Genomic DNA, 14,211 nt, shown 5'->3' on the forward strand with positions numbered 1-14,211 from the left:
TGGGCACCCTTGTCTTGTTCCTGATTTTAGGGGAAATGCTTTCAATTTTTCACCATTGAGGGTAATATTTGCTGTGGGTTTATCATATATAGCTTTTATTATGTTGAGGTATGTTCCTTCTATTCCTGCTTTCTGGAGAGTTTTAAACATAAATCGATGTTGAATTTTGTCAAAGGCTTTTTCTGCATCTATTGAGATAATCATTTATGGTTTTTATCTTTCAATTTGTTAATGTGGTGTATTACATTGATTGATTTGAGGATATTAAAGAATCCTTGCATTCCTGGGATAAAGCCCACTTGGTCATGATGTATGATTTTTTTTAATATGTTGTTGGATTCCATTTGCCAGAATTTTGTTAAGGATTTTTGCATCTATGTTCATCAGTGATATTGGCCTGTAGTTTTCTTTTTTTTTGTGGCATCTTTGATTAATCTCAAAAATATACAAGCAACTCCTGCAGTTCAATTTCAGAAAGATAAATGACCCAATCAAAAAATGGGCCAAAGAACTAAACAGACATTTCTCCAAAGAAGACATACAGATGGCTAACAAACACATGAAAAGATGCTCAACATCACTCATTATTAGAGAAATGCAAATCAAAACCACAAGGAGGTACCATTACACACCAGTCAGGATGGCTGCTATCCAAAAGTCTACAAGCAATAAATGCTGGAGAGGGTGTGGAGAAAAGAGAACCCTCTTACACTGTTGGTGGGAATGCAAACTAGTACAGCCGCTATGGAGAACAGCGTGGAGATTCCTTAAAAAACTGGAAATAGAACTGCCATATGACCCAGCAATCCCACTCCTGGACATACACACCGAGGAAACCAGATCTGAAAGAGTCACGTGCACTCCAATGTTAATCGCAGCACTGTTTATAATAGCCAGGACATGGAAGCAACCTAGATGCCCATCAGCAGATGAATGGATAAGGAAGCTGTGGTACATATACACCATGGAATATTACTCAGCCATTAAAAAGAATTCATTTGAATCAGTTCTAATGAGATGGATGAAACTGGAGCCCATTATACAGAGTGAAGTAAGCCAGAAAGATAAAAGACCAATACAGTATACTAACGCATATATAAGGAATTTAGAAAGATGGTAACAATAACCCTATATGCAAAACAGAAAAAGAGACACAGATGTACAGACAGACTTTTGGACTCTGTGGGTGAAGGCGAGGGTGGGATGTTTCGAGAGAACAGCATCGAAACATGTATATTATCAAGGGTGAAACAGATCACCAGCCCAGGTTGGATGCATGAGACAAGTGCTCAGGGCTGGTGCACTGGGAAGACCCACAGGGATGGGGTGGGGAGGGAGGCGGGAGGGGAGATCAGGATGGGGAATACATGTAAATCCATGGCTGATTCATGTCAATGTATGGCAAAAGCCACTACAATATTGTAAAATAATTAGCCTCCAACTAATAAAAATAAATGGAAAAAAAAATAAATGCAGTTACATAAAACAAACAAAAAATAAATAAATAAAATTAAATATTCCATACCTATATGAATTTGAGTTAGAATGTTCCTGGAGATGGAAATCTGAAGCTAAAACATCATCATCATCATCATCATCACTTTCCAGACTCTCCTCTGAATCATATTCAGCTCTACCTTGGGAAGCAGGTAGAAATGGCTAAAAGAAAAAAGTTATACAATTTATTATCCAACTATATGACTTAACACATGCAATTATATAGCTTAGTATCAGCAATTTATCCCATTTTTGAGTACTTCATTATAAGAAAGTAAAGTAGCAAGTAATAGGCTGTTTGTTTTTTGACAGTCTATGCCTTCAATACCACTTCAGTTGGATCCCTTATTTCGTCATCATATCAACAAAAAATTTATTCAGCATCCACTATGTATCAAAAGTATACTCAATATAAGAAAATTTAAGACATATACACAGTCACTGGTGTCACGTAACATATTTTAGTGGGGAAAAAATAGGCAAATAATAGAAAACTAAATATAAATTGAATTTAGCTGTGTTATAAAGAAAAAAACAGCACTGGGAATAACAATATTAAAAAGAGTTGAGATAAGGTAACCATGAAAGGCCTCTTTAAAAGTGTAATTTAAGTGAGACTTAAAAGGACAAGAAGGAATAAGTCATATAATGAGAGGGAAGAAAAGCAGTTTAGGCAGTAGTAATAGTATGCAAAAAGGCTTTAATAAAGGAAAAGCTTTAATAAAGGAAAAAAGTTTGGCATGGGAAAAAAGAAATTTGGCTGAAGGCTACTAAAGAGGATAGTGTTGGCAAAAAAAATAGACGAGAATAGCACGTGACAGATCAGGTAGGGTTTTTGAACAACACAGTAAAGAGTGTAATGGAATGCCACCCATGAGTTTTAAGTAGAGTACAGGTATTGATATTTATACTTTTAGGAGTATCACTATGGCAGCCTTTTTTAGAGAAAAGTCAAATGGGAAGAGTAGAAACGAGAGGCATCAGCTGGCAAGAGCTGGCAGTCTGGATACAGGTGTCAGTCTGGCAAGAGCTGGCAGTCTGGATACAGGTGTCAGTCACAGAGATGGAGATAAATAACACATTCACAGTATACCTGGGAAAGAGAAAGAGAAGACAATTTCTGGGTTTCTGCTTGAGCAACTACATGGATGAAGATGCCAATTACTAAAATGGGAAGATTCTAGTTGTGACAGGGGAAGTACTGAAGAAAATAAAAAACCCAAATCTTAAAGACCAAGATTCACAGGTCAGGTAGAAAAGGAAGGATAAAGAAAGAACATTTCAAAGGAATAAAGAGCAAAGTTAGGAAGTAAACTAGAAGAGACTGGTATCAAGAGAACGAGATAAAAGTAATTCAAAATGGAGGAAATGGTCACGTGGTTGAACACTGCTAAGAGGTCAAGTAAGATGATGATAAAGAAATTTCCATTACATTTGATAACAGATGAGTGCCATTTGAATCTTAGTAATAGCAGTTTCAGGGGGCAGTTGTGTCAGAAGCCATACAATGACTAAAAGTGAAGGGGACCTGTGGTAATAAGAGAGATAATATGTATACACCTTTGAAAAATTGAAGGAGAAGGAGAAGCAGAAAAATGAGATAACAGCTGGAAAAAACTGGGGGGTCAAAGCAGAATTTGGGATGTGAGACAGCAGAGCACAATTCTGTTCTGATGGGAAAAGACAATAGAGAAGACAGAAGGCTAGAGAAGAAAATGAAGGACAGGATTCAGACTAGCACTGGAGCCTTTGATAGGAAAGATGTTTCCTGAATAGTAAATAAGAGGAGAGAATAAGATGGGAGATTCATGACAGAGTGATGAAAGAATTTTTGTCTGATTCTTTTTTTTTAATGACTTATGAGGTCATCAGTTGAGTGAGGATGAAAGAAGAGATGTGGGAAATTTGAGAAAAAAACAAAATCTTGGATTCAAGGAAGCTCAATAAAGAAACACAGCAGGAGAAGCAGAATTTCTGGAAGAGCTGAGCGAATAGCTTGGTAGTCCTCTGCCCAAAAAGAAGTAATGTGCTGCACGATGCTTAGTCGCTCAGTCATGTCTGACTTTTTGTGACCCCATGAACTGTACCCCACCAGGCTCCTCTGTACATGGGAATTCTCCAGGCAAGAATACTGGAGTGGGTTGCCTTTCCATTCTCTAGGGAATCTTGCCCACCCAGGGATTGATCCCAGGTCTCCCGCACTGCAGGTGGATTCTTTACCATCTGAGCCACCAGGGAAACCCAAAAAAGTTGTCAAAAAAATCATTTAAAGATACTGGAAACTGATCAAACGCACAGAGAAGTATTTATTCAAGAAAAACTTCTGAGGGACTTGCATGGTGTTCCAGTGGTTAAGATTCTGCACTTCTACTACCAGGGGTGCAGGTTCGATCCCTGGCTCAGGGAACTAGGATCCCGCATGCTGTGTGGCCAGGAGAAACAACAACAACAAAAACTACTCAATCTCTGGTAAAAGTGAGCATCTAGCATTTTGGCCAGGGGCTATTTCTAGCCCGAGCCCTGCCCTCTGTGACTCATTTGTTCTATTAGTCTGTGAAGACAAAGAACTCTGCTGCCTGGCCAGAGAGGGCTGTCTTTAATAAGAATTCCATGCCCATAAAACCAGACACAACTACAATTTGGAAGGATACATGTACCTCAATGTTCACTGCAGCACCATTTACAATAGCCAGGACATAGAAACAATCTAAGTAGTGTCTATCAATAGATGAATGAATAAAAAGATGTGGGGGGTGTGTGTGTGTATATATATAGAGAGAGCATGGAATTCTCAGTCATAAAAAAGAATGAAATAATGCTGAAGATGGACCTAGAGATTATCATAAGTGAAGTCAGAAAGAGAAAGACAGATACCATTTGATATTACTCATAGGTGAAACCTAAAATATGGCATAAATGAACTTATCCGTGAAACACAAATAGACTCAGACATAGAAAATAGACCTGTGGGTGCCAAGATGGAGGTGGAGTGGGGAATGGGACTTTAGGATTAGTGGATGGAAACTATTATATAGCGAATGGGTAAACAACAAGGTCCTACTATATAGCACAGGGAACTATTGATATATTTAATATTCTGTGATAAACCATAACCAAAAACATGAAAAAGAATGTAATATAACTGGATAACCTTGCTATAAAACAAATTAACACAACCTTGTAAATCAACTATACTTCAATAAATTAAAAAAAAAAATTCCATTCCCAGCAGCATTGTCAAAAACAAGAGTCTTCAGCAGCAAACAATTAGGGAAGGCCAGCCTGGAAAATCCCATGGATGGAGGAGCCTGGTAGGCTGCAGTCCATGGGGTCACAAAGAGTCAGACACGACTGAGCGACTTCACTTTCACTTTTCACTTTCATGCATTGGAGAAGGAAATGGCAACCCACTCCAGTGTTCTTGCCTGGAGAATCCCAGGGACGGCAGAGCCTGGTGGGCTGCCGTCTATGGGGTCGCACAGACTCAGACACCACTGAAGCAACTTAGCAGCAGCAGCAACATCTCAGACAGGAAAGGATCTGCCTGTAATGAAGGAGACCTGGGTTCGCTCCCTGGGTGGGGAAGATCCCCTGGAGAAGAGAATGGCAACCCACTCCAATTGCATCTGTTATTCTTGTCTGGACAATTCCATGGATAGAGGAGCCTGCGGGGTTATAGTCCATGGGGTCACTAAGACTTAGACAGAACTGAGTGGACTAACACTTTCACATCTCAACTAGCCTGTGTTACACACTGGAACAAAGGCAGACCAGCCAGAAAATTAACCAAATCCAGGAACAAGACAACTAAAGAAGGCCTTGCTAATCAAGAATCATATACCCAGCAAAAGGAACTATGCTTCAAAAATGAAGATGAAATATACTCCAATATAAATAAAGCATATAATAAACATTTGTTGAATGAATCAATGACTGCAAAAGGCAATGTGAAACAAGGTGACATAAATGCCCTTCTTTACCCTGAAGCATGTTGAATATGAGAAAAACAAAATCTACTGCCTAACAGGCCTCAGGGATTGGTGTCATTAGGAAATAGTGAGGAGTCAATTAATACAAGGTAGTAAGGAAAAAATCTAGAAGTTCAGAATGTGAGGGAATTTGGCTGTCCACAGAAGAGGATACATACAAGAAGTTCTTGCTAGGCACGGTAGGATAAGAATGTAAAACTACAGATGCAAGTTGAAACCATGCAAAGCAAATCTTAATAATCAATGAAAAAACTACAAGTGTTCTGTGACTATTAATTCATCAAAACACTAAAAACTCTTACCATCAACTATAAATGTATAGGAAAAAGAAAATATTAAAAATAATATTTATTTAGTATACTGTAACTGCAAAATGAGAATCAGTGAGAATTAAAGTGTTTTATTTCTTTGTAAAAAATTTATCAAGAAAACTTTGAATAGTGCTGGCCTTCTAACTTTATAAAACCCAGAATACAAAGCAAGTATCTTTTCTAATTGTTAGCAAATTGCCATATTCCTTTCTAACTTTGTATCAATATCCAACTTTTTATTGCACTTTTGATGTTGTGAAATATTACCCAGGGTTCTTGTACTGTGAAGGTTTGTTTTTTTCCCAATTTCAGTATCTCTCTGTCATCTCCATCCTTTTGTCAAACTTTCCTCATTTATGGTGATAAGCTGGTCTTCACTAATTTCCCTTGATTGCACATCTAAAGTCTCTCAAATGACAGCAATGTTAAACCCCAAAGTTAGCTATTTTTGTTAAAACTTTATTCATATTTGATTTGAATTTTTTTTCCAGTACTCACTTTTCATTGCCAGTTGCACTTGACTTTGTCAAATTTCCTGTTCTGATTAGCCAGTTTTGTAAAACGTCACTTGCATTTATTATGGGAGGTAGGGAGGCAAGACAACTAACTGCATGCTTTTCTGTGTATGAAATGAATACTGAATAAAAGGTACTAAACGACCAATCACCAACAGACTTTGAAAGAATTGTTGTGATTGGTCACTGATCAAGAGTTGCATCTGTTGTTTATACAGTGATTTGTGGACTAAGAGCTAGCAGGAAAGTCTGTACTTTATGCAATTACTCATATTGAATAAATTGTGGTAACTTTAAACCTGAACAATATTGTGGAGGGACTGATGTTATTTAACTAAAAACTGAAATCTGAGTACATCAGGACAATGCAGGACTATAGTATAGAAAAGGAATTAAGAGTATGAATGGCACTTTGACTTTTGGCAGTCTTGATTCCTTAATCACTACCAAGTACATTACCATTTGGAGAAGGGAAAGATAAACCACTCCAGTATTCTTACCTGGAGAGTCCAATGGACAGAGGAACCTAGTTGGCTACAGTCCATGGGGTTGCAAAAGAGTCGGACAAGACTGAGCGACTAACATACACACATTAGCATTAACGTGCTAGCCAATTTATCTTTCCATCTTCCTAAGAATGTTGCATTGTTTAAAATGCAAAAATCTTAATTGATACAAGAATTGCCTTAAAAAATAGTTGAAATACGCCCAAAATATTTTAGGATATATTCTGTGATAATTTATCCTGATAAAATGAACATTTTCTAAACCTGTGTGGGAAAATATTTGGAAATACCAACAATTACACTTATTTTAAACATTTTCATTTCTGTTTAACTATACCAATCATCATTTGGATAACACTTGTATTACCTTGGCAATGAAATAGTCCCAGATACTGAGCTCAGGTGGAATGAACTTCTCTTTAACAATCAGTGTCTCCTGGCTTACTGGTGGTGAGGAAGAGGTCACTGAGGCAGATTCTCTGCAAGACATTTTTGATGGCCTAAAACGTTTGTTCTGTTTCTCTCCTTCTTCCACTAGTGAAGAAACTAATAAGAACAAGACAAAGTATTACTAAAATAAGCACAATTTTCATTGCACTGATTTCATCTATTTTTACATAAGACCTAAGGTTAACTACAAATAAGTACATACACAAAACTAAGATTACTATGATAGTAAGGTAAGTGGAGGAAGTGAGAAAAAAATCATCTTGTATAGCCATCTTTGTTTTTATCTCATCTTGTCCCTTACTCTTTGAATGTTCATTTATTTATTGTATATGTAAATTGTATATGGAATAGGATGTAATATCTTCCTATAAATGAATCCATAATTTAGCTAAGACCATGACAGAAAAGTATCTACATCTTTTTTTTTTTTTTAAAGAATTTCATGGGTGGGGGCAGGGAAAACAGTATCATGAGATGTCAATATTAATTAAAGATAACAATTCTAAGATTCTTCAGTAATCACTTGGCCTTTTATCCCCTAAAAAACTACTACTAATTTTTCATTGAAAATATTAAAAAGGTCAAACACACCACTACTTACTAAACTGATTCAGACTTTTAGAAATGGTTAGAGATAGAATTTTCTAGTCAATGGAATACAAAGAAGAGGAAGAAAATGCAGTTTTTATTGTTTTAACTTCTAAACACTTTAGAGTCAATGTTCCCTTATTATTTTACCTTAGAATATTAAGGGCATAAGCAAAGAAAAACAAGTTATACAAATCTTTAATCAAGACTAAGTCACAAGATGCAAATCACCAGTAGAAAATCAAGGATCTCCTGGACACAGGCATGGCCTAATAGATAAGTAAACAACTCCAAGTTAAGGCAAACCAATATTCTTCTTCAATGCTTCCAGCAAGAAGTTACTCACCTTCCAAGGAAAACAAGTATTTGTGCTGTAATACAATTTTGCTTTATTGCTTGAAGCTACTCAGCTTGCATAAATAGCATGCTCATGCATTATATAAAGTTACAGCCAAGCTGACTCTAACAGAATAACTTAGTCATTTCAGAAAAAAATAAAATAAAATGCATAAAATTAGTATACTAAGAGACTGCTAAAAAGTGTTATGATTATTACATAATCTTTCAAACGACTTTAAAAAGAACCATCATATCAATGTGTAATTTTTTCTCTGATCTTATAAACAATTGATAATCAACAATCATGTTTCTAATGTATCAGTTGCATACATTTATATACATTCTAAAACTTAAACAATGGTTTTACCAAATTCTCACTGAGCAAAAAATTTAGAATCTAAAGGTATTTTTTATCTGTCAAAAATTAATGCTGTGTTCCAAGATAAATGTCATTTGACTCCAATATTACTATTCTGCTTATTTTGTTTTTAGATTATAAGAAGGCATATGATGTGAATATAGATGTTTAGGGAAAAATACTACGAGGCTAAATTCATAGTTTTACCAAGTTTGCTATGTGATAAAAATAAGTAGAGTTTTTAAAACAAAACAAAGTTTTGTTTTGTTTTCAGTTTTTTAAAAGGGAGAAAAACATTTCAAAGTATAGTGTGTGAACCCAGACACATGACATGAAAATGAAATTAACCACATTATGGGGAAATGTTTAAAATTACAGATTTCAATTTCAGAAGGAAAAAACTTCTTATCAAACACTTCTGATGAACAAGGAGAGCAGGGGGGAAATGGCAAACAGGTTCACAGTACTGGATGATATATTATGGAAAATGCTACAAGTAAAAAGACTTAGTGATTATCTCCTAGGAAACAAGAAATGACTTGAAGCTTGTCATCAGAGTAGATGCACCCACTTTTCCCTCAAACTGCAGCAAGACCCAAGACAATTTTATGGCTTAAATCATGTTGGGTTCAGGTAGTCATGAAGCTCAGGGGCACTACAATAGAGACTATATATACTGCTGCTGGGTGCATCACCATTGTTTCTGAAAAAAGCTAATAATAAAATATCAAGCCATATGAATGCCACTACGTGGATACAAACTGCACTGTTCCATTACTAAGGTAGTAAATGGCTACTCTAATAGTAATAAAAGAAAAATAAGCATTAGGGAGAAATGAAAAGGAATTTGGATATAGAGAGACTTTGTGAATTCTAAGGGGCATGAAGAAGCTAGAAAGTGGGTTAACAAAACTAAGTTATGCATGGGAATTAATGACAATTCTTTCATCTGCAAGTATTATGAAACACAACAAAAATTCTTAAAATATTTTGCTTTGCTTTATAAATGCAATAAAAAGCAAAAGTATGGATTTCTAACTGTTAACAAAAAAAAAAAGTAATTTTTCAAAAACTGCTACTGCTCAACTATCTACTTTAAAAGTTTACCATAACAACAAAATAACTCCATGAACATACACCCAGACTAGTTTTAATTAATTAGAAAAAAGTAAATCCCATATTAACATATGTGGAAATCACAAAGTAAATTGTTTGATTAAAAAATGCTGATTTATGTACGTTAACATTTTTGTTAAGATTCTGAACTGCCAAGCTAGTCTAGTAAAAATCATCTATCATTTTCTCACATTACAAAGCTTAAGTCATATTTAAATTTTATGTCATTAACAGTACATTAACTATATAATAGACTTGTAGAGAGAAAAATAATTTAGTTCATAAGACCATTTTTGTAAAGTATTCTAAAATCAGAATTTATACCAGAACAAGGAAAACAGTGACTTTTAAAAACTTCACAGTACCAAGTGTATGAAAAAACTTCTTAAAAGATTTTCAAGGGTTATAAGGAAAGTGTTTCATCTTCAATATACAATACATTGATACTGAATAGTTGAACAGGTTGTCAGGAAAATGAAATGTTCTAGACTTATCCGTTTTCATTTTGCTATACTTAAAACTAAAAAATAAATATATATATTATTTTTCGCTGAATTCAGATCAACTTTTCTAACACATCTTTTTATTCCCTTGGTCAACAATGTATACTGAATATTATCTAACACAATTACACTCCTGGGACATCATGATTACATTTAATAGTAACTCAAACACGCAAGGCTACTTACTTACAACTGAAAATTTATCAAGCTGCTGTGCTGCTTTAGTTGGTATGCTTTCAGAATAACATAATAAAGCCTTCAAAAACTGAGATTTCAGAACTTTGCCTTACACTGAAAGTCACCGCTGCTTGTCCCTTTGCCAATTTTCTGTTCTCAGATTTTGTCTCTCCAACTGTCAGTTTATCTGCCTCACAGGACTGCTACTTCTAATTACTACTATGGCCTTTGCTATTTACTATCTTCACTTCTTCCCTTTTTTTCTGTTTTTCTATTTTTTTCTACCAGCTCCTTTACAAACTAAATCAGCTTTAGAAACAGCATGCCTTGGCTTCATCATTAAATGAGTGTACTCTTTTTCTTCTGGTTAGCAAACTGATGAATCACATCATGCATGTTTTCTGTAAATGCTCTTTCAGTTACATCCATGACAGATCGTATTCAGAATAGTTTCTGGGTTCTTTATCAACCATGAGTATCACAAAATTTATATGTGGCTATACCCAGCCTCACCACTGAGTAAACCATATGTTTTAAGTATCCTGTATTATTTGGATACCATGTCCCAATCTAAGAGGTTAAATATATAGATGCAGATAATTTTTTCACTTTGATTACTTAGGATTTGATAAGTGGTGAGATAAGAGTTTATTATATGGTATTTGCAACTATAAACAGCTAAATCTGAGTGGTTAAACGAAGAACGACCTGGACTTCGAGTAAAGCTGTTTATGTATCTGTGCCCAGAAATGTTCTAGAAATGTTAAAATTAAGACTTGCTGACTGGCTAGTAAGAATGTTATTTTTAATTTTTCAAAAGTGTGTGGACATTCTATTTCAAGAATTTATCCCCTTTATAACATTTTACATTAACAAAATCACAGTTTTCACTTTCAGTAAGCCTATAAACTGTACTCCCTCTTAGATTCTGAAAGTTCTTTAAATGAATTCAAATATCTGAAGTCAAGTATATATTCCAATGTGAATTTCATGTTAGTCTTTTCTATAAAGCACTGGAAATTACTCTTTAAAAATTTCAAAGGAGATGTTATAGAAATTAAAATATCATTTAAAATTTGAAAGCCAAGATTACCATATATGGGCTAATAAATCACAAAAAGAAAACAAAGGCAGAAAACATCATGAAGATTTTTTTCAGGTCAAAAAGCTTGTTTCAATCTTTAAATAAATATATATAGTTTTAACACCAGAAAGTTTAGAAAAGATAATAGAATTGTTTAAAATATTTACTTTACATGGTATTATGAACACTTAGAAATCCAAAATCTCTAATGGCCAGAATCATGATACGCAAACATAAAGCAGCCTTATTTGAAATGTTTTTCCAGTCACTTCAAGCCATAGTCTGATTTACCACGATTAGCACTGACATTTCTTTATTTCTACCCATTTAAAAATACATTAAAGTCTAAGGAATAGAAAACATCAAAGTGAAGAACTAAAGCAGAATTAAAAGAAGTAGGGATGGTTTTCTAAAATGCTAATCATTGTTTTAAATCAAAAATATGACTTGATTAATGGAAAATTTTCAATTTTCTAAGTGCCAAACAAAATAAAATCAGCCCACTGTATCCCAACCCTTCCAAAACAACACAAAGCAAGCTGAACTGTAAAAGCCTATTTCTAAAGCTAATATCTTGCCTGCAAGACTGGGAGGGCTATAAGAACTGATGGCTGAAAGAGCTTTGGAAAAGCCCACACACTCCATGGAGAATACCACTACCTGGTGGGGGCTAGGCATAGCAAAGTACCTTCCTGCCAAAGAAAGAAGAGAGAGTCTGTATTTGGGATAGAACAAAAACCAGTGTTACAGTATTTTTCAAAACAGACGAAAATTTCAATAGTAAAAGATTTTAAATTACATTAGATAGCTCTAATCACTGGTGTACCAGTATCTTAAAGTTTAATAATTACACCAGAAACTTCATACTGTATGTTTTCCATAAAACTATTTATTCACGCTCTAAGAAAATGGTCTATAACATAACTTTCTGTGAATAAATTAACATGTAATTACATTTAACAAAGTTATCATTCAGATGAATAAAGTGGTAGCCTTCAAAAATAAAATAAAACAGATTAAAAACTAACCAGGTAAAGCTTTTGAGTGTGCTTGTTCTTTGCTGGGAACACGCGCACCTCCACCAAATACAGCAGACCACATTTTTTCATTTAGAGGGTGGGCCACAATCCGAAATAGTTCATTACTAGAATGTGTTGCCAAGCCATGAATGAAAAGACTAAGATACACTGCTGTGAGAATCTCACAAAGCAAGATCGTAAGTCCTGACTGGGCTTCCTCCCCAGAAGAATTCAAAAGTTGAACTAGAGAAGTTATTCCTAGGAGAAAGAACAAATATAGTTACCATTAGCTACCACTGACAATAAATTTAATAAATAAAAAATTAACTACAGTTCCTAATTTTTGAAAAAATGTTATAGCATCAGGATAAAAATATTTTCTTCCACAGTTTCATAGACCACTAGAGGTTACTGCAGTTAATGCATAAGTGTTGAGCTATCTGTTCAATTTATATAGACACTGGAAATAACATAACAATGTTTTTCTATTACAACAAAAGCAAAAGTATAAAAAAATGATATGACAAAACATTTGTATTTGTTATTTTAGTATTATTATAAAGGAAAAACTAATGTTATATAACTGGATAATTTATAGTAAATGATGAATAATGAATTGGAATCAATTCTAACAATACTTAACAATGATTATCACACAGCAAAACCAAACCAAACCTACTTTTTCCTCAGCTGATTAAGTTCAATAAAGCTAAGAAAAAACTTGTGTGTATATATATGTATACATATAACTTTTTATACCTGGCCATTGAGCTGGTGATGTATTGGGAGTTATGGCTTCATCTAAGCTTCCTGTTTTCAAGGAATGTCGATGGGGAAGCAGTACTGTCTGATACACCATCCCAGTAAACTGATTTGTTTGAAATGAACTGAGAGGAAAAAAAAATTTAAATAATAACTATCTATAGTGACCTCCAATTGCAATAAAACAATAATAACAACAAAGAATGACCTAAAATGAATTTCACATTTATTTCTATGTTTGAGATCTAACATTTAGAGTAACTTAAATACAAACTTTTGTGTATTAGTTATACTGCTTTATATCTTAAGTACTATACTGTATATTCTAGTACTATAATAAAACAAAGTGTCCTTTAAATTTTCTAAATTAAAATAGATATGATAGCTTTTAAATATATTTACTGAAAGTCATAAAATACATACAAATGAGAAAACTATTATTGACCACAAATAGGAAGCTTATATATCACAAAGGTATATAATTTATATATATCAATAACAAAGTTGAAAACAAAGTCAGTTTAGGTTCAATTTGATATTTAATGGCTAGTGTACCCAACGTCAGGGTAGGCTATATCAGGTATATGCACCAGATAGCAGGAGTCTAATGAAAAACATGGAAGAAGGACTTCCCTGGTGGTCCAGTGGTTTATCTGCCTGCTAGTGCCAGGGACATGGGTTCAATCCTTGGCCTGGGATGATCCCACATGCCACGGGACACCTAAGCCCGAGGGCCCTAGAGCCCCAAGAGAACCTATTGCAGTGAGCAGCCCACCCCCCACGACAATAGCCCCCGCTCGCCATGAGTAGAGAAAGCCCACATGAAGCCATGAAGATGCAGAGCAGCCAAAAATAAATTAATAAAATTAAAAAAAAAAAAGAAAAACATGGAAGAATGAATTAGTGTCTGGAAACTGAAGCTAGGATTTCTTCTGAAATGAAGCAAAAATAAAATAAATAAATAGATCATTTAAAAGGAAAACTAAAAGAAAAAGAA

The 14,211-nt window shown here is 34.5% G+C and overlaps 1 protein-coding gene across 3 annotated transcripts in view; it reads right to left on the minus strand.

The window, feature by feature from the left end:
• Window positions 1–14,211, minus strand: part of DMXL1 (Dmx like 1) — a 123,940-nt gene that overhangs the window by 45,814 nt on the left and 63,915 nt on the right. For 2 of the 3 annotated variants that reach the window (XM_043912302.1, XM_043912301.1), the window contains exons 27-30: window positions 13,212–13,339; window positions 12,462–12,710; window positions 7,186–7,364; window positions 1,526–1,659 (exon numbers count right to left, since the gene is read on the minus strand). In XM_043912302.1, the coding sequence (XP_043768237.1) occupies window positions 1,526–1,659; window positions 7,186–7,364; window positions 12,462–12,710; window positions 13,212–13,339 (690 nt within the window). Of the gene's footprint in view, window positions 1–1,525; window positions 1,660–7,185; window positions 7,365–11,813; window positions 12,126–12,461; window positions 12,711–13,211; window positions 13,340–14,211 lie in introns of those variants that run through there. The other variant, XM_043912303.1, reaches the window with a different exon arrangement.

The sequence above is a fragment of the Cervus elaphus genome, chromosome 9, assembly GCF_910594005.1.
Source record: "Cervus elaphus chromosome 9, mCerEla1.1, whole genome shotgun sequence".
Classification (NCBI taxonomy): domain Eukaryota; kingdom Metazoa; phylum Chordata; class Mammalia; order Artiodactyla; family Cervidae; genus Cervus; species Cervus elaphus.